Here is a 26,387-nt window from a genome sequence, read left to right on the forward strand (position 1 = left end):
CCCTTCCCAGGACCTTCCTCCTCCTCCTGCTCCTCCTCCTGCTCCTCCTCCCCTAATCCCTTCCAGGCCCTTCCTCCTCCTGCTCCTCCTCCTCCCCTAATCTCTTCCCAGGACCTTCCTCCTCCTCCTCACCTAATCCTTTCCAGGACCTTCCTCCTCCTCCTCCTCCTCTAATCCCTTCCCAGGACCTTCCTCCTCCTCCTCCTGCTCCTCCCCTAATCTCTTCCCAGGCCCTTCCTCCTCCTGCTCCTGGTCCTCCCCTAATCCCTTCCAGGACCTTCCTCCTCCTCCTCCCCTAATCCCTTCACAGGACCTTCCTCCTCCTCCTGCTCCCCTAATCCCTTCCAGGACCTTCCTTCTGCTCATCCTCCTGCTCCTCCTCCCCTCATCCCTTCCCAGGACCTTCCTCTTCCTCCTCCTCCTCCCCTAATCCCTTCCCAGGACCTTCCTCCTCCTCCCCCTCCTGCTCCTCCTCCCCTAATCCCTTCCCAGGACCTTCCTCCTCCTCCTCCTCCTCCTCCTCCTCCTCCCCTAATCCCTTCCCCGGACCTTCCTCCTCCTCCTTCTCCTCCCCTAATCCCTTGCCAGGACCTTCCTCCTCCTGCTTCTCCTCCTCCCCTAATCCCTTCTCAGGACCTTCCTCTTCCTCCTCCTGCTCCTCCCCTAATCCCTTCCCAGGACCTTCCTCCTGCTCCTCCTCCCGTAATCCCTTCACAGGACCTTTCTCCTCCTCCTCCTCCTCCTCCTGCTCCTCCCCTAATCCCTTGCCAGGACCTTCCTCCTCCTCTTTCTCCTCCTCTTCATCCCTACTCCCTTCCCAGGACCCTCCTCCTCCTCCTCTTCCTCCTCCCCTCGTCCCTTCCTGGCACCACCTCATGTTGCTCCACAGCCAGACCTGGCTGGTGGCCACTGGATCAGTTGGAGGGCTGGCCACCAGCACCAGCTGGCCACCAGCACCAGAGAGGTGGCTGCAGGCTGCCACCATGGCCACCAGCCCCAAACAGACGTGGCCAGCAGCTTCCCACCATGGCCACCAGCACCATCCATGGCCAGCAGTGTCCCACCATGGCCACCAGCACCAGAGAGGTGGCTGTAGGCTGCCACCCTGGCCACCAGCACCATCCATGGCCAGCAGTGTCCCACCATGGCCACCAGCATCACTCATGATCATAAGTGTCCCACCATGGCCACCAGCACCCACCATCCATGGCCAGCAGTGTCCCACCATGGCCACCAGCACCATCCATGGCCAGCAGTGTCCCACCATGGCCACCAGCACCAGAGAGGTGGCTGTAGGCTGCCACCCTGGCCACCAGCACCATCCATGGCCAGCAGTGTCCCACCATGGCCACCACCATCACTCATGACCATAAGTGTCCCACCATGGCCACCATCACTCATGGCCAGCAGTGTCCCACCATGGCCACCATCACTCATGGCCAGCAGTGTCCCACTATGGCCACCAGCACCATCCATGGCCATAAGCATCCCACCATGGCCACCAGCACCCACCATCCATGACCATAAGTGTCCCACCATGGCCACCAGCACCATCCATGACCAGCAGTGTCCCACCATGGCCAACAGCACCCACTATCAATGGCCAGCAGTGTCCCACCATGGCCACCAGCACCATCCATGGCCATAAGCATCCCACCATGGCCACCAGCACCATCCATGGCCAGCAGTGTCCCACCATGGCCACCAGCACTATCCATGACCATAAGTGTCCCACCATGGCCACCAGCACCCACCATCCATGGCCAGCAGTGTCCCACCATGGCCACCAGCACCATCCATGGCCAGCAGCTTCTCACCATGGCCACCAGCACCATCCATGGCCAGCAGTGTCCCACCATGGCCACCAGCACCATCCATGGCCAGCAGCTTCTCACCATGGCCACCAGCACCATCCATGACCAGCAGTGTCCCACTATGGCCACCAGCACCATCCATGGCCAGCAGCTTCCCACCATGGCCACCAGCACCATCCATGGCCAGCAGCTTCTCACCATGGCCACCAGCACCATCCATGGCCAGCAGCTTCCCACCATGGCCACCAGCACCATCCATGGCCATCAGCATCCCACCATGGCCACCAGCACCATCCATGACCAGCAGTGTCCCACCATGGCCACCAGCACCATCCATGGCCAGCAGCTTCCCTCCATGGCCACCAGCACCATCCATGGCCAGCAGATGCCCACCATGGCCACCAGCACCATCCATGATCATAAGTGTCCCACCATGGCCACCAGCACCAGAGAGGTGGTTCCAGGTTGCCACCATGGCCACCATCCCCACCATCCATGGCCAGCAGTGTCCCACCATGGCCAACAGCACCCACTATCAATGGCCAGCAGTGTCCCACCATGGCCACCAGCACCATCCATGGCCATAAGCATCTCACCATGGCCACCAGCACCATCCATGGCCAGCAGTCACCCACCATGACCACCAGCACCATCCATGGCCAGCAGTCAGCCACCATGACCACCAGCACCATCCATGGCCAGCAGTGTCCCACCATGGCCACCAGCACCATCCATGGCCAGCAGTGTCCCACCATGGCCACCAGCACCATCCATGGCCATAAGTGTCCCACCATGGCCACCAGCACCCACCATCCATGGCCAGCAGTGTCCCACCATGGCCACCAGCACCATCCATGGCCAGCAGTGTCCCACCATGGCCACCAGCACCATCCATGGCCAGCAGCTTCTCACCATGGCCACCAGCACCATCCATGACCAGCAGTGTCCCACTATGGCCACCAGCACCATCCATGGCCAGCAGCTTCCCACCATGGCCACCAGCACCATCCATGGCCAGCAGCTTCCCACCATGGCCACCAGCACCATCCATGGCCATCAGCATCCCACCATGGCCACCAGCACCATCCATGACCAGCAGTGTCCCACTATGGCCACCAGCACCATCCATGGCCATAAGCATCCCACCCTGGCCACCAGCACCATCCATGGCCAGCAGTGTCCCACCATGGCCACCAGCACTATCCATGACCAGCAGTGTCCCACCATGGCCACCAGCACCCACCATCCATGGCCAGCAGTGTCCCACCATGGCCACCAGCACCATCCATGGCCAGCAGCTTCTCACCATGGCCACCAGCACCATCCATGGCCAGCAGCTTCCCACCATGGCCACCAGCACCATCCATGGCCATAAGCATCCCACCATGGCCACCAGCACCCACCATCCATGGCCAGCAGTGTCCCACCATGGCCACCAGCACCCACCATCCATGACCAGCAGCTTCCACCATGGCCACCAGCACCATCCATGGCCATAAGTGTCCCACCATGGCCACCAGCACCCACCATCCATGGCCAGCAGTTGCCCACCATGGCTACAAGCATCAACCATCCATGTCCATAAGCATCCCACCATGGCCACCAGTACCCACTATCATGACCAGCAGTGGCCCACCATGACCACCAGCCCCATCCATGACCAGCAGTGTCCCACTATGGCCACCAGCACCATCCATGGCCAGCAGCTTCCCACCATGGCCACCAGCACCATCCATGGCCAGCAGTCACCCACCATGGCCACCAGCACCATCCATGGCCAGCAGTGTCCCACCATGGCCACCAGCACCATCCATGGCCAGCAGCTTCTCACCATGGCCACCAGCACCATCCATGGCCAGCAGCTTCCCACCATGGCCACCAGCACCATCCATGGCCATCAGCATCCCACCATGGCCACCAGCACCATCCATGACCAGCAGCTTCCCTCCATGGCCACCAGCACCATCCATGGCCAGCAGCTTCCCTCCATGGCCACCAGCACCATCCATGGCCATAAGCATCCCACCATGGCCACCAGCACCATCCATGGCCAGCAGATGCCCACCATGGCCACCAGCACCATCCATGATCATAAGTGTCCCACCATGGCCACCAGCACCAGAGAGGTGGTTCCAGGTTGCCACCATGGCCACCATCCCCACCATCCATGGCCAGCAGTGTCCCACCATGGCCAACAGCACCCACTATCAATGGCCAGCAGTGTCCCACCATGGCCACCAGCACCATCCATGGCCAGCAGCTTCCCTCCATGGCCACCAGCACCATCCATGGCCATAAGCATCCCACCATGGCCACCAGCACCATCCATGGCCAGCAGATGCCCACCATGGCCACCAGCACCATCCATGATCATAAGTGTCCCACCATGGCCACCAGCACCAGAGAGGTGGTTCCAGGTTGCCACCATGGCCACCATCCCCACCATCCATGGCCAGCAGTGTCCCACCATGGCCAACAGCACCCACTATCAATGGCCAGCAGTGTCCCACCATGGCCACCAGCACCATCCATGGCCAGCAGTCACCCACCATGACCACCAGCACCATCCATGGCCAGCAGTCACCCACCATGACCACCAGCACCATCCATGGCCAGCAGTGTCCCACCATGGCCACCAGCACCATCCATGGCCAGCAGTGTCCCACCATGGCCACCAGCACCATCCATGGCCATCAGTGTCCCACCATGGCCACCAGCACCATCCATGGCCATAAATGTCCCACCATAGCCACCAGCACCCACCATCCATGACCAGCAATGTCCCACCATGGCCACCACCCCTACCTCCCCCACCCCAGGGACCCCCAGAGCACAACACACAGCAGCCACGTTTCAGGGGGGGGCTTTATTCCAGGAGCTCTCCCCCAGCCCTGGAGCAGGACACGGGGTGGGGTGGTGATGGGAGGAGGGAGAAGAAGCCCCTGGTGATGTCCTGGAGGGGGTTGTGGGGAGGAGGGGGCTCAGTTGGGGCCGTTTCTCCTGATGGTGTCCTGGATCCAGGAGGTGAAGCGACACACACGTGTGTACACGCCGGGTTTGCCACGTTGGCCACACACCTGCATCCCCCAGGACACGATGCCCTGCAGCTGCTCCTGGCACACCAGTGGCCCCCCAGAGTCACCCTGTGGTGGGGGAGGAGGAGAACTGAGAGGTGGGACCACCAAAGGGCTCCAAAGCCCCTGCACAAAGCCCACCCTGGGGGGCAATTGGGAATGGCATGGTGTGTGGGGTCAGGGGAGAGAGACCACCATGGTCTGTGGGGAGAGACCACCATGGTCTGTGGGAGAGACCACCCTGGTCTGTGGGAGAGACCACCCTGGTCTGTGGGGTCAGGGAGGAGAGAGAGACCCCCATGGTCTGTGGGGAGAGACCACCATGGTCTGAGGAGAGACCACCATGGTCTGTGGGGAGAGACCACCATGGTCTATGGGGTCAGGGGGGAGAGAGAGACCACCAAGGTCTGTGGGAGAGACCCCCATGGTCTGTGGGGAGAGACCACCATGGTCTGAGGAGAGACCACCATGGTCTGTGGGGAGAGACCACCATGGTCTGTGGGGTCAGGGAGGAGAGAGAGACCACCAAGGTCTGTGGGAGAGACCCCCATGGTCTGTGGGGAGAGACGACCAAGGTCTGTGGGATCAGGAAGGGGAGAGAGACCACAATGGTCTGTGGGAGAGACCACCCTGATCTAAGGGCTCAGGGCATGGAGACCACCAAGGTCTGTGGGGAGAGACCACCATGGTCTGAGGAGAGACCACCATGGTCTGTGGGAGAGACCACCATGGTCTGTGGGAGAGACCACCCTGGTCTGTGGGGTCAGGGAGGAGAGAGAGACCCCCATGGTCTGTGGGGAGAGACCACCATGGTCTGAGGAGAGACCACCATGGTCTGTGGGGAGAGACCACCATGGTCTATGGGGAGAGACCACCAAGGTCTGTGGGGTCAGGGAGGGGAGAGAGACCACCAAGGTCTGTGGGAGAGACCCCCATGGTCTGTGGAGAGACCACCATGGTCTGAGGAGAGACCACCATGGTCTGTGGGGAGAGACCACCATGGTCTATGGGGTCAGGGGGGAGAGAGAGACCACCAAGGTCTGTGGGAGAGACCCCCATGGTCTGTGGGGAGAGACGACCAAGGTCTGTGGGATCAGGAAGGGGAGAGAGACCACAATGGTCTGTGGGAGAGACCACCCTGATCTAAGGGCTCAGGGCATGGAGACCACCAAGGTCTGTGGGGAGAGACCACCATGGTCTGAGGAGAGACCACCATGGTCTGTGGGAGAGACCACCATGGTCTAAGGAGAGACCACCATGGTCTGTGGGGTCAGGGGGGAGAGAGAGACCACCAAAGTCTGTGGGAGAGACCACCATGGTCTGTGGGGAGAGATCACCAAGGTCTGTGGGAGAGACCCCCATGGTCTGTGGGGAGAGACCACCAAGGTCTGTGGGGAGAGACCACCCTGATCTAAGGGCTCAGGGCATGGAGACCACCATGGTCTGTGGGGTCAGGATGTGGAGACCACCAAGGTCTGTGGGAGAGACCCCCATGGTCTGTGGGAGAGATCACCCTGATCTATTGGGAGAGACCACTCTGATCTGTGGGGTCAGGGCATGGAGATCACCATGGTCTGTGGGAGAGACCCCCATGGTCTGTGGGGTCAGGGGGGAGAGAGAGACCACCAAGGTCTGTGGGAGAGACCACCATGGTCTGTGGGGTCAGGATGTGGAGACCACCAAGGTCTATGGGAGAGACTCCCATGGTGTGTGGGGTCAGGGAGGAGAGACCACCATGGTCTGAGGAGAGACCCCCATGGTCTGTGGGGTCAGGGAGGAGAGAGAGACCACCATGGTCTGTGGGAGAGACCACCATGGTCTGAGGAGAGACCACCATGGTCTATGGGAGAGACCACCATGGTCTGTGGGGTCAGGTCAAGGAGACCACCATGGTCTGTGGAGAGAGACCACCATGGTCTATGGGGAGAGACCACCATGGTCTGTGGGGAGAGACCACCATGGTCTATGGAGAGAGACCACCATGGTCTGTGGGGTCAGGGAGGAGAGAGAGAGACCACCAAGGTCTGTGGGAGAGACCCCCATGGTCTATGGAGAGAGACCACCATGGTCTGTGGGGTCAGGGGGGAGAGACCCCCATGGTCTGTGGGGAGAGACCCCCATGGTCTGTGGGGAGAGACCACCCTGATCTGTGGGGTCAGGGCATGGAGACCCCCATGATCTGTGGGGAGAGACCACCATGGTCTGTGGGGTCAGGGAGGGGAGACCATCATGGTCTGTGGAGAGACCACCCTGATCTAAGGGGTCAGGGCATGGAGACCACCATGGTCTGTGGGGCCAGGGAGGAGAGAGAGACCACCATGGTCTGTGGGGAGAGACCCCCATGGTCTGTGGGGTCAGGGAGGGGAGAGAGACCACCAAGGTCTGTGGGAGAGACCCCCATGGTCTGTGGAGAGACCACCATGGTCTGAGGAGAGACCACCATGGTCTGTGGGGAGAGACCACCATGGTCTGTGGGGTCAAGGGATGAAGACCACCATGATCTATGGGGAGAGACCACCATGGTCTGTGGGGTCAGGTAGGGGAGACCACCATGGTCTGTGGGGAGAGACCACCATGGTCTGAGGAGAGACCACCATGGTCTGTGGGGAGAGACCCCCAAGGTCTATGGGGAGAGACCACCAAGGTCTGTGGGGAGAGACCACCATGGTCTATGGGGAGAGACCACCATGGTCTGTGGGGTCAAGGGATGAAGACCACCATGGTCTGTGGGGAGAGACCACCATGGTCTGTGGGGTCAGGGCATGAAGACCACCATCATCTATGGGGAGAGACCACCATGGTCTGTGGGGTCAGGTAGGGGAGACCACCATGATCTATGGGGAGAGACCACCATGATCTAAGGGGAGAGACCACCAAGGTCTGTGGGGAGAGACCACCAAGGTCTATGGGGAGAGATCACCATGGTCTAAGGGGCCAAGGGATGAAGACCACCATGATCTATGGGGAGAGACCACCATGGTCTGTGGGGAGAGACCACCATGATCTAAGGGGTCAGGGCATGGAGACCACCATGGTCTATGGGGAGAGACCACCATGGTCTAAGGGGAGAGACCACCATGGTCTAAGGGGTCAGGTCAAGGAGACCACCATGGTCTAAGGGGCCAAGGGATGAAGACCACCATGATCTGTTGAGAGAGACCACCATGATCTATGGGGAGAGACCACCATGGTCAATGGGGAGAGACCACCATGGTCAATGGGGAGAGACCACCATGATCTAAGAGGTCAGGGCATGGAGACCACCATGGTCTAAGGGGCCAAGGGATGAAGACCACCATGGTCTATGGGGAGAGACCACCAAGGTCTGTAGGGTCAGGGAGGGGAGACCACCCTGATCTATGGGGAAAGACCCCCATGGTCTGTTGGGTCAGGGCATGGAGACCACCATGGTCTGTTGGGAGAGACCACCATGGTCTGTGGGGTCAGGGAGGGGAGACCACCATGGTCTAAGGGGCCAAGGGATGAAGACCACCATGATCTATGGGGAGAGACCACCATGGTCTATGGGGAGAGACCACCATGGTCTGTGGGGTCAGGGAGGGGAGACCACCATGGTCTGTGGAGAGACCACCATGATCTAAGGGGTCAAGGGATGAAGACCACCATGGTCTATGGGGAGAGACCACCATGATCTGTTGGGAGAGACCACCATGGTTTAGGGGATTCAAGGGATGAAGACCATCATGATCTATGGGGAGAGACCACCATGGTCTAAGGGGCCAAGGGATGAAGACCACCATGGTCTATGGGGAGAGACCACCATGGTCTGTGGGGTCTGGTAGGGGAGACCACCCTGATCTATGGGGAGAGACCACCATGGTCTATGGGGAGAGACCACCATTGTCTATGGGGAGAGACCACCAAGGTCTAAGGGGTCAAGGGATGAAGACCACCATGGTCTATGGGGAGAGACCACCATGATCTAAGGGGAGAGACCACCATGGTCTGTGGGGTCAGGGAGGGGAGACCACCATGATCTATGGGGAGAGACCACCATGGTCTGTGAGGTCAGGGAGGGGAGACCACCATGATCTGTTGGGAGAGACCACCATGGTCTGTGGGGTCTGGGCATAGAGACCACCAAGGTCTGTGGGGAGAGACCACCAAGGTCTGTGGGGTCAAGGGATGAAGACCACCATGGTCTGTGGGGAGAGACCACCATGGTCTGTGGGGTCAAGGGATGAAGACCACCATGGTCTATGGGGAGAGACCACCACAGTCTGTTGGCTTATGAGATCAAGACATGACAACCCCCATACTCTGTGGGATCACCCCCCCATCCCTCTGCAAGCCCTGGGACCCCCAGAGCCCCCTCCCACCACCCCACCACCCCCCTGTACCTGGCAGGAGTCGGTGCCCCCCGCGCTGACGCCGGCACAGAGCATGTTCCTGGTGATGCCCTTGGGGTAGAGCCGCCCACACTCCTCGTTGGGCAGCGTGTAGACCACCCCACACTGCAGCACGTCTGGGAAGTAGCCTGAGGACAACAGGAGGTGGTCAGGGGACCACTCTCCCCAACCCCACCTGAGGGATGCTTGGGGTTGGGCAGGGGGTCTCCTGTGGTCGTGGCGTGGAGTTGGTGGGGAATGGAGACCCCACATGGGGTCTACAAGAGGTTGAGGTGGCCTCAAGGATCTGATGTCCCCAAGACACTGGACATTCATGCCCTGAAGCTGCTGAGGTGTCCCTCAAGACTGAGGTGGAACCAAGGCTTTGAGACCTCTCCAAGACTCTGAGGTGGCCTCAAGATGCTGAGGTGCCTCCAAGACTCTGAGGTGGCCCCAAGGTGCTGAGATGACCCCAAGGTGCTGAGATGACTCTCAGACCTCTTCAACACTCTGAGGTGGCCTCAAGGTGCTGAGGTGCCTCCAAGACTCTGAGGTGGCCCCAAAGTGCTGAGATGACCCCAAGGTGCTGAGATGACTCTCAGACCTCCTCAACACTCTGAGTTGGCCCCAAGATGCTGAGGTGCCTCCAAGACTCTGAGGTGGCCCCAAGATGCTGGGATGACCCCAAGGTGCTGGGATGACTCTCAGACCTCCTCAACACTCTGAGGTGGCCTCAAGGTGCTGAGGTGCCTCCAAGACTTTGAGGTGGCCCGAAGATGCTGAGATGGCCCCAAGTCTGAGATCTCAAGATGAGGAGATGGTCTCAAGATGCTGAGGTGGCCCCAAGGTGCTGAGGTGGCCCCAAGGTGCTGAGATGACTCTCAGACCTCCTCTAGACTCTGAGATGACCCCAAGACTCTGAGATGACCCCAAGACCTCCTCCATACTCTGAGATGACCCCAAGACTCTGAGATGACTCTTAGACCTCCTCAGCACTCTGAGATGATCCCAAGGTGCTGAGATGACCCCAAGACTCTGAGATGACTCTCAGACCTCCTCGTCACTCTGAGATGACCCCAAGACCCTGAATGACCCCAAGACTCTGAGATGACTCTCTGACCTCCTCAAGATTCCGAGATGACCCCAAGATGCTGAGATGATCCCAAGACTCTGAGATAACCCCAAGACCTCCTCAAGACTCTGAGATGACCCCAAGATGCTGAGATGACCCCAAGACTCTGAGATGACCCCAAGACCTCCTCAAGACTCTGAGATGACCCCAAGATGCTGAGATGACCCCAAGACTCTGAGATGACCCCAAGACCTCCTCAAGACTCTGAGATGACTCCAAGATGCTGAGATGACTCTTAGACCTCCTCAACACGCTGACATGACCCCAAGGTGCTGAGATGACTCTCAGACCTCCTCAAGATTCTGAGATGACCCCAAGACTCTGAAATGACTCTTAGATCTCCTCAGCACTCTGAGATGCCCCCAAGACTCTGAGATGACCCCAAGGTGCTGAGATGACTCCAAGATGCTGAGATGACTCTTAGACCTCCTCAACATGCTGAGATGACCCCAAGGTGCTGAGATGACCCCAAGACTCTGAGATGACTCTTAGACCTCCTCAACACTCTGAGATGCCCCCAAGGTGCTGAGATGCCCCCAAGACTCTGAGATGACCCCAAGACCTCCTCAACACTCTGAGATGACCCCAAGACTCAGAGATGACCCCAAGACTCTGAGATGACTCTCAGACCTCCTCAAAATTCTGAGATGTCCCCAAGGTGCTGAGATGACTCTGAGATGACCCAAGGGACCCAAGACTCTGAGATGACCCTCAGACCTCCTCAACACTCTGAGATGACCCCAAGATGCTGAGATGACCCTCAGACCTCCTCAAGACTCCGAGATGACCCCAAGACTCTGAGATGACTCTCAGACCTCCTCAAGACTCTGAGGTGACCCCAAGGTGCTGAGATGCCTCCAAGACTCTGAGGTGGCCCCAAAATGCTGAGATGACCCCAAGACTCTGAGATGACCCCAAGACCTCCTCAACACTCTGAGATGACCCCAAGACCTCCTCAACACTCTGAGATGACCCCAAGATGCTGAGATGCCCCCAAGACTCTGAGATGACCCCAAGACTCTGAGGTGGCCCCAAAATGCTGAGATGACCCCAAGACTCTGAGATGACCCCAAGACCTCCTCAACACTCTGAGATGACCCCAAGACCTCCTCAACACTCTGAGATGACCCCAAGATGCTGAGATGCCCCCAAGACTCTGAGATGACCCCAAGACTCTGAGATGACTCTCAGACCTCCTCAAAATTCTGAGATGCCCCCAAGGTGCTGAGATGACTCTGAGATGACCCTCAGACCTCCTCAACACTCTGAGATGCCCCCAAGATGCTGAGATGCCCCCAAGACTCTGAGATGACCCCAAGACTCTGAGATGACTCTTAGACCTCCTCAAGACTCTGAGATGACCCCAAGGTGCTGAGATGACCCCAAGATGCTGAGATGCCCCCAAGACTCTGAGATGACCCCAAGACCTCCTGAACACTCTGAGATGCCCCCAAGATGCTGAGATGCCCCCAAGGTGCTGAGATGACCCTCAGACCTCCTCCATACTCTGAGGTGGCCCCAGGTCCACCCCCTACAAGGTGGTAGGAGATGTTTGCAGCCTACCTTCTGGGCTGCTGGTGCTGCCCCAGCCCGAGACGATGCACTCGGTGTTGGGTGGGGGGCAGCTCTTGGGCAGCTCCACGGGGTGCACGTGCTCGGTGAAGCGGACGGGCTTCTGCAGCTTCAGCAGCATGATGTCACTGTCATGGCTGGTGGGGTTGTAGTCAGGGTGGATGAAGGCTTTGGCTGAGGTGACACACTGCTCAGTCCCCTCCTTCTTCTTCAGGCTGTGCTCTCCCAGACGGATGGGGATGGGGCTGGACAAGAGGCATGGAGAGGTTCCTCAGCCAGGAACCTTGGTGAGGTTCTCCTGGTGAGGTTCCTCACCAAGGTGGTTCCTCCCCTAGTGGGATTCATCATTGGAGGTTCCTTCCCTGGTGGGTTCACCATGGTGGGGTTCCTCTCCTGTTGAGGTTCCTCACCAAGGTGGTTTCTCCCCAGTGGGATTCACCATGGGGATTCCTCCCCTGGTGAGGTTCTCCTGGTGAGGTTCCTCACCAAGGTGGTTTCTCCTCTAGTGGGATTCATCATGGGGGGTTCCTTCCCTTGGTGGGTTCCTCATTGTGTGGTTCCTCACCAAGGGGATCTTCTCCTGGTGAGGTTCCTCACCAGGATGGTTTCTCCCCTAGTGGGATTCATCATTGGAGGTTCCTTCCCTGGTGGGTTCCTCATTGTGGGGTTCCTCATTGTGTGGTTCCTCACCAAGGGGATCTTCTCCTGGTGAGGTTCCTCACCAGGATGGTTTCTCCTCTAGTGGGATTCACCATGGGAGGTTCCTCCCCTGGTGAGGTTCCTCACCAAGGTGGTTCTTCCCCTAGTGGGATTCATCATTGGAGGTTCCTTAACTGGTAGGTTCCTCATGGTGGGGTTCCTCTCCTGATGAGGTTCCTCACCAAGGGGATCTTCTCCTGGTGAGGTTCCTCACCAGGATGGTTTCTCCTCTAGTGGGATTCACCATGGGAGGTTCCTCCCCTGGTGGGTTCCTCATTGTGTGGTTCCTCACCAAAGGGATCTTCTCCTGATGAGGTTCCTCACCAAGGTGGTTTCTCCCCTAGTGGGATTCACCATGGGGGTTCCTCCCCTGGTGAGGTTCTCCTGGTGAGGTTCCTCACCAAGGTGGTTCCTCCTCTAGTGGGATTCACCATGGGAGGTTCCTCCCCTGGTAGGTTCCTCATGGTGTGGTTCATCTCCTGGTGAGGTTCCTCACCAAGGTGGTTTCTCCCCTAGTGGGATTCATCATTGGAGGTTCCTTAACTGGTGGGTTCCTCATGGTGGGGTTCCTCTCCTGATGAGGTTCCTCACCAAGGAGATCTTGTCCTGGTGAGGTTCCTCACCAGGATGGTTTCTCCTCTAGTGGGATTCACCATGGGAGGTTCCTCCCCTGGTGGGTTCCTCATTGTGTGGTTCCTCACCAAGGGGATCTTCTCCTGGTGAGGTTCCTCACCAGGATGGTTTCTCCTCTAGTGGGATTCACCATGGGAGGTTCCTCCCCTGGTAGGTTCCTCATGGTGTGGTTCATCTCCTGGTGAGGTTCCTCACCAAGGTGGTTTCTCCCCAGTGGGATTCATCATTGGAGGTTCCTTAACTGGTGGGTTCCTCATTGTGGGGTTCCTCTCCTGATGAGGTTCCTCACCAAGGAGATCTTGTCCTGGTGAGGTTCCTCACAAGGATGGTTTCTCCTCTAGTGGGATTCATCATGGGGGGTTCCTCCCCTGGTAGGTTCCTCATGGTGGAGTTCATCTCCTGATGAGGTTCCTCACCAAGGTGGTTTCTCCCCTAGTGGGATTCATCATTGGAGGTTCCTTCCCTGGTGGGTTCACCATGGTGGGGTTCCTCTCCTGGTAGGTTCCTCATGGTGGGGTTCATCTCCTGATGAGGTTCCTCACCAGGGGTGTTCTTCCCTTGGTGGGATCCATCATGGGAGGGGTTCCTCATTGTGGAGTTCCTCTCCTGATGAGGTTCCTCACCAAGGAGATCTTCTCCTGATGAGGTTCCTCACCAAGGTGGTTTCTCCCCTAGTGGGATTCACCATGGGGGGTTCCTCCCCTGGTAGGTTCCTCATGGTGGGGTTCATCTCCTGGTGAGGTTCCTCACCAAGGTGGTTTCTCCTCTAGTGGGATTCATCATTGGAGGTTCCTTAACTGGTGGGTTCCTCATGGTGTGGTTCCTCTCCTGATGAGGTTCCTCACCAAGGAGATCTTGTCCTGGTGAGGTTCCTCACCAGGATGGTTCCTCCCTTAGTGGGATTCACCATGGGGGGTTCCTCCCCTGATAGGTTCCTCATGGTGGGGTTCCTCTCCTGGTGAGGTTATTCACCAAGGTGGTTTCTCCCATAGTGGGATTCATCATTGGAGGTTCCTTCCCTGGTGAGGTTCCTCATGGAGGTTCCTCCCCTGGTGAGGTTCCTCATGGAGGTTCCACCCCTGGTGAGGTTCCTCATTGAGGTTCCTTCTCTGGTGAGGTTCCTCATGGAGGCCCTGGTGAGGTTCCTCATGGAGGTTCCACCCCTGGTGAGGTTCCTCATGGAGGTTCCTCATGGAGGTTCCACCCCTGGTGAGGTTCCTCATGGAGGTTCCTCTTGGAGGTTCTTCACCTCCCCCCTGGTGAGGTTCCTCATGGAGGTTCCTCATGGAGGTTCCACCCCTGGTGAGGCTCCTCATGGAGGTTCCACCCCTGGTGAGGTTCCACCCCTGGTGAGGTTCCTCATGGAGGTTCCTCATGGAGGTTCCTCATGGAGGTTCCTCCCCTGGTGAGGTTCCTCATGGAGGTTCCACCCCTGGTGAGGTTCCTCTGTGGCCATACTCATGCCAGATAAAGTGCACATGGTGGGGGTGGGAGGAGCTCCTGGTCTCCCCTCCACTCATGTAAACAGCTGGGGAAACTGAGGAACCCAGTGGCCAAGGCAAAGCTGGTCCAGCTCCAGCTGAAGGAGACACATCTCCAGCCTGGATGTTTGTGGTGGCCAATCCAGGTAGATGGTCACACTGAGACCTCAACTAGGAAGGGGATCTGAAATAGAGACAACTCCATGGTGACCATGAACCCCACCAAGACAAGGAACCTCACAGTGACCATCAACCACGAGGACCATGAGCTCCACAAGGACCATGAACACCTCCATGACCATGAACCTCATGAGAACCATGAGGGTGATGAACCACACAAAGACCACGAACCCCTGAAGACCACAAACTCCTCAATGATCATGAACTAACCCCATGAGAACCATGAACCTCATGAGGATGATGAGCCCCTCCATGACCATGAAGCCCATGAGGACCATGAACCCCATGAGGATGATGAACCCCTCCATGACCACCAACCCCCCTGAGCCCCTCCATGGCCATGAACTCCATGAACCTCATGAGGATGATGAGCCCCTCCATGACCACCAACCCCTCAGTGACCACCAACCCCCCTGAGCCCCTCCATGGCCATGACCCCCATGATCTCCATGAGGATGATGAACCCCACCAAGACCACCAACCCCCCTGTGACCACCAACCCCCTTGAGCCCCTCCATGATCATAAACCCCATGGAGACCATGATCTCCTCACTGACCAGGACCCCCATGAACTCCATGAGGACCATGAGGATGATGAATCCCATGAGGACCATGAGCTCCTCCATGACCATGAACCCCATGAGGACCATGAGGATGATGAACCCCTCCATGACCACCAACCCCCCTGAGCCCCTCCATGACCATGAACCCCATGAAGATGATGAACCCCACCATGACCACCAACCCCCCTGAGCCCCTCCATGGCCATGAACCCCATGAGGACCATGAGGATGATGAACCCCTCCATGACCACCAACCCCCCTGAGCCCGTCCATGGCCATGAACCCCATGAGGACCATGAGGATGATGAACCCCAAGAGGACCATGAACACCTCCATGACCATGACCCCCATGAGGACCATGAGGATGATGAACCCCACCAAGACCACCACCCCCCCTGAGCCCCTCCATGGCCATGAACCCCATGAGGACCATGAGGATGATGAACCCCACCAAGACCACCAACCCCCCTGAGCCCCTCCATGACCATGAACCCCATGAGGACCATGAGGATGATGAACCCCAAGAGGACCATGAACCCCTCCATGACCATGACCCCCATGAGGACCATGAGGATGATGAACCCCACCAAGACCACCAACCTCACCAAGACCACCAACCCCCCTGAGCCCCTCCATGACCATGAACCCCATGAGGACCACGAGCTCCTCACTGGCCATGACCCCCATGAACCCCATGAGGATGATGAACCCCATGAGGACCATGAGCCCCTCCATGACCATGACCCCCATGATCTCCATGAGGATGATGAACCCCACCAAGACCACCAACCTCCCTGAGTCCCTCCATGACCATGAACCCCATGAGGACCATGAGGATGATGAACCCCACCAAGACCACCAACCTCACCAAGACCACCAAGCCCCCTGAGCCCCTCCATGGCCATAAACCCCATGAAGACCATGAGGATGATGAACCCCACCAAGACCACCAACCCCCCTGAGCCCCTCCATGGCCATGAACCCCATGAGGACCATGAGGATGATGAACCCCACCATGACCACCAACCCCCCTGAGCCCCTCCATGACCATGAACCCCATGAGGACCACGAGCATCTCACTGGCCATGACCCCCATGAACCCCATGAGGATGATGAACCCCATGAGGACCATGAGGATGATGAACCTCACCAAGACCACCAACCCCATTGAGCCCCTCCATGGCCATGAACCCCATGAGGACCATGAGGATGATGAACCCCACCAAGACCACCAACCCCCCTGAGCCCCTCCATGGCCATGAACCCCATGAGGATGATGAACCCCACCAAGACCACCAACTCCACCAACCCCCCTGAGCTCCTCACAGACCATGACCCCCATGAAGACCATGAGGACCATGACCTCCTCCATGACCATGACCCCCATAAGGACCATGAGGATGATGAACCCCACCAAGACCACCAACCCCCCTGAGCCCCTCCATGGCCATGACCCCCATGAGGACCATGAGGATGATGAACCCCATGAGGACCATGAGGATGATGAACCCCAAGAGGACCATGAACACCTCCATGACCATGACCCCCATGAAGACCATGAGGACCATGAGGATGATGAATCCCATGAGGACCATGACCTCCTCCATGACTATGAACCCCATGAGGACCATGAGGATGATGAACCCCTCCATGACCACCAACCCCCCTGAGCCCCTCCATGGCCATGAACCCCATGAGGATGATGAACCCCACCAAGACCACCAACCTCACCATGACCACCAACCCCCCTGAGCCCCTCCATGGCCATGAACCCCATGAGGATGATGAACCCCACCAAGACCACCAACCTCACCATGACCACCAACCCCCCTGAGCCCCTCCATGGCCATGAACCCCATGAGGATGATGAACCCCACCAAGACCACCAATCCCACACTGACCACAACCCCCCCTGACCCCAAACCCCTCCCCCATCCCCCAGCTCCTCCCTCTCCCCACACCACCACAAACCCCCCCTAGATGCCACCATCCCCAGCAGCCACCTCCAGCTCCTCCCAGGACCTTGAGGCCCATCTGGGCACCCTGGTGCCCCCCAGCCCACCCCAGCCTGTGGTGCCCACCTGGGGGTGTTGCAGTGGGCGGCTGTGAGCACCCAGGAGTGGTGGATCAGGACCCCCCCGCAGTGGATGTTCTTCTGGGGGCCCATCAGCACCACTTGGTAGGGGTGACGCTGCTTGGGGCAGCGCTCGCCTCCCACGATGCGGTTCTCGTCCGCCCCGGCCGCTGCGGGGGCACAGCCATGCCCTCAGCACCCACACGGCCTCCCCAGTGCCTCCCAGTGCCTCCCAGTGCCTCCCAGTAACCCCAAGGGCCTCCCAGTAACCCCAAGTGCCTCCCAGTAAATTCCAGTGCCTCCCGTAGCTCTCAGTGCCTCCCAGTAGCCACCAGTGCCTCCCAGTAGCTCCAATTGCTTCCCAGTACATCCCAGTGCCTCGAAGTAGCTCTTGTAGCTCCCAGTCCCTCCCAGTGCCTCCCAGTAGCTCTCAGTGTCTCCCAGTAACTCCAAGTGCCTTCCATAGCTCCCAGTAACCCCAAGTGCCTCCCAGTAGCCCCCAGTGCCTCCCAGTAACTCCCAGTAACCCCAAGTGCCTCCCAGTAAATTCCAGTGCCTCCCGTAGCTCTCAGTGCCTCCCAGTAGACCCCACTGCCTCCCAGTAGCTCCAATTGCTTCCCAGTACATCCCAGTGCCTCGAAGTAGCTCTTGTAGCTCCCAGTCCCTCCCAGTGCCTCCCAGTAACTCACAGTGCCTCCCAGTAACTCCCAGTGCCTCCCATAGCTCCCAGTAACCCCAAGTGCCTCCCAGTAGCCCCCAGTGCCTCCCAGTAGCCCCCAGTAACCCCAAGTGCCTCCCAGTAAATTCCAGTGCCTCCCGTAGCTCTCAGTGCCTCCCAGTAGACCCCACTGCCTCCCAGTAGCTCCAATTGCTTCCCAGTACATCCCAGTGCCTCGAAGTAGCTCTTGTAGCTCCCAGTCCCTCCCAGTGCCTCCCAGTAACTCACAGTGCCTCCCAGTAACTCCCAGTGCCTCCCATAGCTCCCAGTAACCCCAAGTGCCTCCCAGTAGCCCCCAGTGCCTCCCAGTAGCTCTCAGTGCCTCCCAGTAGCTCCCAGTAACCCCAAGTGCCTCCCAGTAAATTCCAGTGCCTCCTGTAGCTCTCAGTGCCTCCCAGTAGACCCCACTGCCTCCCAGTAGCTCCAATTGCTTCCCAGTACATCCCAGTGCCTCGAAGTAGCTCTTGTAGCTCCCAGTCCCTCCCAGTGCCTCCCAGTAACTCCCAGTACCTCCCAGTAACTCCCAGTGCCTCCCATAGCTCCCAGTAACCCCAAGTACCTCCCAGTAAATTCCAGTGCCTCCCATAGCTCTCAGTGCCTCCTAGTAACTTCCAGTGCCTTCCAGTAGCTCTCAAGTGTCTCCCAGTAGCCCCCAGTGCCTCCCAGTAAATCCCAGTGCCTCCCAGTAGCTTCCACTGCCTCCCGGTACATCCCAGTGCCTCCCAGTAAATTCCAGTGCCTCCCAGTAGCCCCCAGTGCCTCCCAGTAGCCCCCAGTGCCTCCTGTAGCTCTCAGTGCCTCCCAGTAAATCCCAGTGCCTCCCAGTAGTCCCCAGTGTCTCCCAGTAGTCCCCAGTGTCTCCCAGTAAATTCCAGTGCCTCCCGCAGCTCTCAGTGCCTCCCAGTAACTTCCAGTGCGTCCCAGTAACTTCCATAGCTCCCAGTAACCCCAAATGCCTCCCAGTAAATTCCAGTGCCTCCCAGTAGCTCTCAGTGTCTCCCAGTAGCCCCCAGTGCCTCCCAGTAAATTCCAGTGCCTCCCAGTACATCCCAGTGCCTTCCATAGCTCCCAGTAACCCCAAGTGCCTCCCAGTAAATCCCAGTGCCTCCCAGTAGCTCTCAGTGTCTCCCAGTAGCCCCCAGTGCCTCCCGTAGCTCTCAGTGCCTCCCAGTAACTTCCAGTGCCTCCCAGTAACTTCCAGTGCCTCCCAGTAACCCCAAGTGCCTCCCATAGCTCCCAGTAGCCCCAAGTGCCTCCCAGTAAATCCCAGTGCCTCCCAGTAGCTCTCAGTGTCTCCCAGTAGCCCCCAGTGTCTCCCAGTAGCCCCCAGTGTCTCCCAGTAGCCCCCAGTGTCTCCCAGTAGCCCCCAGTAACCCCAAGTGCCTCCCAGTAAATCCCAGTGTATCCCAGTAGCCCCCAGTGCCTCCCAGTAACTCCCAGTGTCCCCCATTGTATCCCAGTAACTCCCAGTATCTCCCAGTATCCCCCAGTAGCCCCCTGTGGCTCCCAGTAACTCCCAATGCCTCCCAGTAACTCCCAGTATCTCCCAGTAGCCCCCAGTTCCTCTCATCATTCCCTCCCAGTATACCCCAGTGCCTCCCAGTAACTCCCAGTTCACTCCCAGTAGCCCCCAGTTTACACTCAGGGCCCTCCCAGTTCCTTCCCAGTGCCTCCCAGTAACTCCCAGTTCACTCCCAGTGACCCCAGTTTACACTCAGGGCCCTCCCAGTTCCTTCCCAGTCCCTCCCAGTATGCCCCAGTAGCCCCCAGTTCCCTCCCAGTTCTTTCCCAACACTTCCTCACTCCCCCTCCGTGCTCCCCAGTGCCTCCCAGTTCCTCCCAGTCCCTCCCAGTATCACATCATTCGCCTCCCACTGCCTGACAAGTCCTTCCCAGTAGCCCCCAGTTCCCTCCCAGTGCTTCCAGTTCCCTCCCAGTAGCTCCCAGTTCCCTCCCAGTATCCCCCAGTAGCTCCCAGTAACTCCCAATGAGTCCCAGTAACTCCCAGTATCTCCCAGTAGCCCCCAGTGCCTCCCACCATTCCCTCCCAGTATACCCCAGTGACCTACTGCTTCCCACCCAGTGTCTCCCAGTAACTCCCAGTGACCCCAGTTTACACTCAGGGCCCTCCCAGTTCCTTCCCAGTGCCTCCCAGTTCCTTCCCAGTGCCTCCCAGTAACTCCCAGTTCCTCCCACTATGCCCCAGTGCCTCCCAGTAACTCCCAGTGTCCCCCATTGTATCCCAGTAACTCCCAGTTTCTCCCAGTAGCCCCCAGTGCCTCCCAGTAACTCCCAGTATCCCCCATTGTATCCCAGTAACTCCCAGTTTCTCCCAGTAGCCCCCAGTGCCTCCCAGTGTCCCCCATTGTATCCCAGTAACTCCCAGTGCCTCCCAGTAACTCCCAATGAGTCCCAGTAACTCCCAGTATCTCCCAGTAGCCCCCAGTTCCTCTCACCATTCTCTCCCAGTATACCCCAGTGCCTCCCAGTAACTCCCAGTTCACTCCCAGTAGCCCCCAGTTTACACTCAGGGCCCTCCCAGTTCCTTCCCAGTGCCTCCCAGTATGCCCCAGTAGCCCCCAGTTCCCTCCCAGTTCTTTCCCAACCCTTCCTCACTCCCCCTCCGTGCTCCCCAGTGCCTCCCAGTTCCTCCCAGTCCCTCCCAGTATCACATCATTCGCCTCCCACTGCCTGACAAGTCCTTCCCAGTAGCCCCCAGTTCCCTCCCAGTGCTTCCAGTTCCCTCCCAGTAGCTCCCAGTTGCCTCCCTCAGCACTTTCCAGTTCCCTCCCAGTACCCCTCCCAGTATGTTCCTGGCACCTCCCAGTGCTTCCCCATTCCTCCCAGTTTGCTCCCAGTGCCCCCAGTAACCTCCCAGTGTCCCTCCTGCTCTTCACCAGTGCTCCCAGTCCGTCCCAGTGCCTCCCAGTTCACCCCCAGCTCCCTCCCAGTACCGGTGTCGCTGCCTCCCACTGCTTCCTCCTTCCCTCCCACTCACACCAGTATCCTCCCAGTGCCTCCCAGTGTCCCCAGTTCACCTCCAGTGCCCTCCCAGTTCCTTCCCAGTGCCTCCCAGTACCCCCAGTTTACACTCTGAGCCCTCCCAGTTACTTCCCAGCTCTCCCAGTTTACACGCAGGGCCCTCCCAGTTCCTTCCCAGTGCCTCCCAGTGCCCCCAGTTTACACTCAGGGCCCTCCCAGTTCCTTCCCAGTGCCTCCCAGTACCCCCAGTTTACACTCAGGGCCCTCCCAGTTCCTTCCCAGTGCCTCCCAGTACCCCCAGTTTACACTCAGGGCCCTCCCAGTTCCTTCCCAGTACTCCCAGTTTATACTCAGGGCCCTCCCAGTTCCTTCCCAGTGCCTCCCAGTACCCCCAGTTTACACTCTGAGCCCTCCCAGTTCCTTCCCAGTGCCTCCCAGTTCTCCCAGTTTATACTCAGGGCCCTCCCAGTTCCTTCCCAGTACCCCCAGTTTACACTCAGGGCCCTCCCAGTTGCCTCCCAGTGCCTCCCAGTTCTCCCAGTTTACACTCAGGGCCCTCCCAGTTCCTTCCCAGTACCCCCAGTTTACACTCAGGGCCCTCCCAGTTCCTTCCCAGTTCTCCCAGTTTACACTCTGAGCCCTCCCAGTTCTCCCAGTTTACACTCAGGGCCCTCCCAGTTCCTTCCCAGTGCCCCCAGTACCCCCAGTTTACACTCTGAGCCCTCCCAGTTCCTTCCCAGTGCCCCCAGTTTACCTTCAGGGCCCTCCCAGTTCCTTCCCAGTGCCCTCAGTTTACACTGAGGGCCCTCCCAGTTCATTCCCAGTCCCTCCCAGTACCCCCAGTTTACACTCAGGGCCCTCCCAGTTCCTTCCCAGTGCCCCCAGTTTACACTGAGGGCCCTCCCAGTTCCTTCCCAGTGCCTCCCAGTGCCCCCAGTTTACTCTCAGGGCCCTCCCAGTTCCTTCCCAGTGCCTCCCAGTACCCCCAGTTTACACTCTGAGCCCTCCCAGTTACTTCCCAGTTCTCCCAGTTTACACTCAGGGCCCTCCCAGTTCCTTCCCAGTGCCTCCCAGTGCCCCCAGTTTACACTCTGAGCCCTCCCAGTTCCTTCCCAGTGCCTCCCAGTGCCCCCAGTTTGCACTCTGAGTGCTCCCAGTTCCTTCCCAGTGCCCCCAGTTTACACTCAGGGCCCTCCCAGTTCCTTCCCAGTTCTCCCAGTTTACACTCTGAGCCCTCCCAGTTCCTTCCCAGTGCCTCCCAGTACCCCCAGTTTACACTCAATGCCCTCCCAGTTCCTTCCCAGTGCCTCCCAGTGCCCCCAGTTTACTCTCAGGGCCCTCCCAGTTCCTTCCCAGTGCCTCCCAGTGCCCCCAGTTTACACTCAATGCCCTCCCAGTTCCTTCCCAGTGCCTCCCAGTGCCCCCAGTTTACTCTCAGAGCCCTCCCAGTTCCTTCCCAGTGCCTCCCAGTGCCCCCAGTTTACTCTCAGGGCCTTCCCAGTTCTCCCAGTTTACACTCAGGGCCCTCCCAGTTCCTTCCCAGTGCCCCCAGTTTACTCTCAGGGCCCTCCCAGTTCCTTCCCAGTGCCTCCCAGTACCCCCAGTCTACACTCAGGGCCTTCCCAGTTCTCCCAGTTTACACTCAGGGCCCTCCCAGTTCCTTCCCAGTGCCCCCAGTTTACTCTCAGGGCCCTCCCAGTTCCTTCCCAGTACCCCCAGTTTACTCTCAGGGCCCTCCCAGTTCCTTCCCAGTGCCTCCCAGTGCCCCCAGTTTACACTCAGGGCCCTCCCAGTTCCTTCCCAGTGCCCCCAGTTTACTCTCAGGGCCCTCCCAGTTCCTTCCCAGTGCCCCCAGTTTACTCTCAGGGCCCTCCCAGTTCCTTCCCAGTGCCCCCAGTTTACTCTCAGGGCCCTCCCAGTTCCTTCCCAGTACCCCCAGTTTACTCTCAGGGCCCTCCCAGTTCCTTCCCAGTGCCTCCCAGTACCCCCAGTTTACACTCAGGGCCCTCCCAGTTCCTTCCCAGTGCCTCCCAGTGCCCCCAGTTTACACTCAGGGCCCTCCCAGTTCCTTCCCAGTGCCCCCAGTTTACACTCTGAGCCCTCCCAGTTCCTTCCCAGTGCCTCCCAGTACCCCCAGTTTACACTCAGGGCCCTCCCAGTTCCTTCCCAGTGCCCCCAGTTTACTCTCAGGGCCCTCCCAGTTCCTTCCCAGTGCCTCCCAGTTTACTCTCAGGGCCCTCCCAGTTCCTTCCCAGTGCCTCCCAGTACCCCCAGTTTACACTCAGGGCCCTCCCAGTTCCTTCCCAGTGCCCCCAGTTTACTCTCAGGGCCCTCCCAGTTCCTTCCCAGTGCCTCCCAGTTTACTCTCAGGGCCCTCCCAGTTCCTTCCCAGTGCCTCCCAGTACCCCCAGTTTACACTCAGGGCCCTCCCAGTTCCTTCCCAGTGCCCCCAGTTTACTCTCAGGGCCCTCCCAGTTCCTTCCCAGTGCCTCCCAGTGCCCCCAGTTTGCACTCTGAGTGCTCCCAATTCCTTCCCAGTGCCTCCCAGTACCCCCCCCAGCACCTCCTAATGTGCCCTGGTGCCCTCCCAGTACTCCCAGTACCCCCCAGTACCCTCCCAGTACCCCCAGTTTACACTCTGAGCCCTCCCAGTTCCTTCCCAGTGCCTCCCAGTACCCCCCAGTACCCTCCCAGTACCCCCAGTTTACACTCAGGGCCCTCCCAGTTCCTTCCCAGTGCCCCCAGTTTACTCTCAGGGCCCTCCCAGTTCCTTCCCAGTGCCTCCCAGTGCCCCCAGTTTGCACTCTGAGTGCTCCCAATTCCTTCCCAGTGCCTCCCAGTACCCCCAGTTTACCCTCAGGGCCCTCCCAGTTCTTTCCCAGTGCCCCCAGTTTACACTCAGGGCCCTCCCAGTTCCTTCCCAGTGCCCCCAGTTTGCACTCTGAGTGCTCCCAGTTCCTTCCCAGTGCCTCCCAGTACCCCCCCCAGCACCTCCTAATGTGCCCTGGTGCCCTCCCAGTACTCCCAGTACCCCCCAGTACCCTCCCAGTACCCCCAGTTTACACTCTGAGCCCTCCCAGTTCCTTCCCAGTGCCTCCCAGTACCCCCCAGTACCCTCCCAGTGCCCCCAGTTTACACTCTGAGCCCTCCCAGTTCCTTCCCAGTGCCCCCCAGTGCTTCCCAGTGCTCTCCCAGCTCCCTCCCAGTGTCCCCAGTTCACCCCAGCACCATCCCAGTTCCCTCCCAGCACCCTCCAGTGCTCTCCCAGTGCTTCCCAGTACCCCCCAGCACCCTCCCAGTTCCCCCCAGTATTCCCAGTTGCCCCCAGTGCCCTCCCAGTCCCCCCCAGTGCTCTCCCAGTGTCCCCAGTTCCTCCCAGTGCTCTCCCAGTGCTCCCAGTTCCCCCCCAGCTCTCTCCCAGTTCCTCCCCAGCTCTCTCCCAGTGCTCCCAGTTCCCCCCAGTGCCCCCCCAGTTCTCTCCCAGTTTCCCCCAGCTCCCTCCCAGAGCCCCCAGTGCTCTCCCAGTGTCCCCAGTTCCCCCCAGTGCTCTCCCAGTGCTCCCAGTTCCCCCTCAGCACCCTCCCAGTGCCCCCAGTTCCCTCCAGCTCTCTCCCAGTTCCTCTAGTTCCCCCCCAGCTCTCTCCCAGTTCCCCCAGTTCCCCTCCAGTGCCCTCCCAGTGCTCCCAGTTCCCCCCCAGCTCCCTCCCAGTGCCCCCAGTTCCCCCCCACCTCCCTCCCAGTTCCCCCCCAGCTCTCTCCCAGTGCCCCCAGTTCCCCCCCAGCTCTCTCCCAGTTCCCCCCCAGCTCTCTCCCAGTGCTCCCAGTTCCCCCCACCTCCCTCCCAGTGCCCCCAGTTCCCTCAGTTCCCCCCCAGTGCCCTCCCAGTTCCCCCCCAGTGCCCTCCCAGCTCTCTCCCAGTTCCCCCCCAGCTCTCTCCCAGCTCCCTCCCAGTGCCCCCAGTTCCCCTCCAGCTCTCTCCCAGTGCCCCCAGTCCCCCCCAGCTCCCTCCCAGTGCCCCTTCAGCTCTCTCCCAGTTCCCCCCAGCTCCCTCCCAGTGCTCCCAGTTCCCCCCCAGCTCTCTCCCAGTTCCCCCAAAGCTCTCTCCCAGTTCCCCCCCAGCTCTCTCCCAGCTCTTTCCCAGTTCCCCCAGTTCCCCTCCAGCTCCCTCCCAGTTCCCCCAGTTCCCCTCCAGCTCTCTCCCAGTTCCCCCCCAGCTCCCTCCCAGTGCTCCCAGTCCCTCCCAGTGCCCACCAGTGGCCAGAAGCAGCAGCAGCGGGACCAGTTGCTCCATCGGCGCGAGCGGCTGCGGCCGGCGGTGGCGCGCGCGGGGCTGCGGCCCCTTTAAATGCGGGAAGGGGCGGGGCCAGGGCGGGAGGGGGCGGGGCCAGGCCGGGAGGGGGCGTGGCCACGGTCTGTGTGCGTGAGGGAGGGGGCGTGGCCAAGCCCCGAGTGGGCGTGGCTTGCGCGGAAAGGGGCGGGGCCTGAGGGGAAGGGGGCGGGGCCAGAGGCGGGGAGGTGAACTGGGGAAACCAGTGAGACCAGTGACACCAGTGACAGTGACACCAGTGACACCAGTGACACCCAGTGACAGACAGTGCCAACCAGTGACACCCAGTGACAGTGATCCCAGTGACACCAGTGACACCCAGTGCCAACCAGTGACAGACAGTGCCAGACAGTGCTCCCAGTGACACCAGTGACACCAGTGACAGTGACACCAGTGCCAACCAGTGACACCCAGTGACAGTGATCCCAGTGACACCAGTGACACCAGTGCTCCCAGTGACACCCAGTGCCAGACAGTGCTCCCAGTGACACCAGTGACACCCAGTGCCAACCAGTGACAGACAGTGACACCAGTGACACCAGTGCTCCCAGTACTCCCAGTGATCCCAGTGACACCAGTGACACCCAATGCCAACCAGTGCTCCCAGTACTCCCAGTGATCCCAGTGACACCAGTGACAGACAGTGCTCCCAGTGACACCAGTGACACCAGTGACACCAGTGACACCAGTGCCAGACAGTGCTCCCAGTGACACCAGTGACACCAGTGCTAGACAGTGATCCCAGTGACACCAGTGCTCCCAGTGACACCAGTGACACCAGTGACACCA

The 26,387-nt window shown here is 59.4% G+C and overlaps 1 protein-coding gene across 1 annotated transcript; it reads right to left on the reverse strand.

Moving 5' to 3' along the window:
• Positions 1-4,661: 4,661 nt before the first annotated feature.
• Positions 4,662-25,599, reverse strand: LOC133629376 (kallikrein-6-like). The gene is made up of 5 exons (XM_062020032.1): positions 25,523-25,599; positions 17,579-17,741; positions 11,933-12,186; positions 9,250-9,386; positions 4,662-4,957 (listed from the first exon to the last, which is right to left on the reverse strand). Exons 1-5 carry the CDS (start codon positions 25,560-25,562, stop codon positions 4,796-4,798), a joined length of 756 nt encoding a protein of 251 aa, XP_061876016.1. The 5' UTR covers positions 25,563-25,599; the 3' UTR covers positions 4,662-4,795.
• Positions 25,600-26,387: the final 788 nt, after the last annotated feature.

This window comes from Colius striatus, unplaced genomic scaffold (assembly GCF_028858725.1).
Source record: "Colius striatus isolate bColStr4 unplaced genomic scaffold, bColStr4.1.hap1 scaffold_40, whole genome shotgun sequence".
Taxonomy (NCBI): Eukaryota; Metazoa; Chordata; class Aves; order Coliiformes; family Coliidae; genus Colius; species Colius striatus.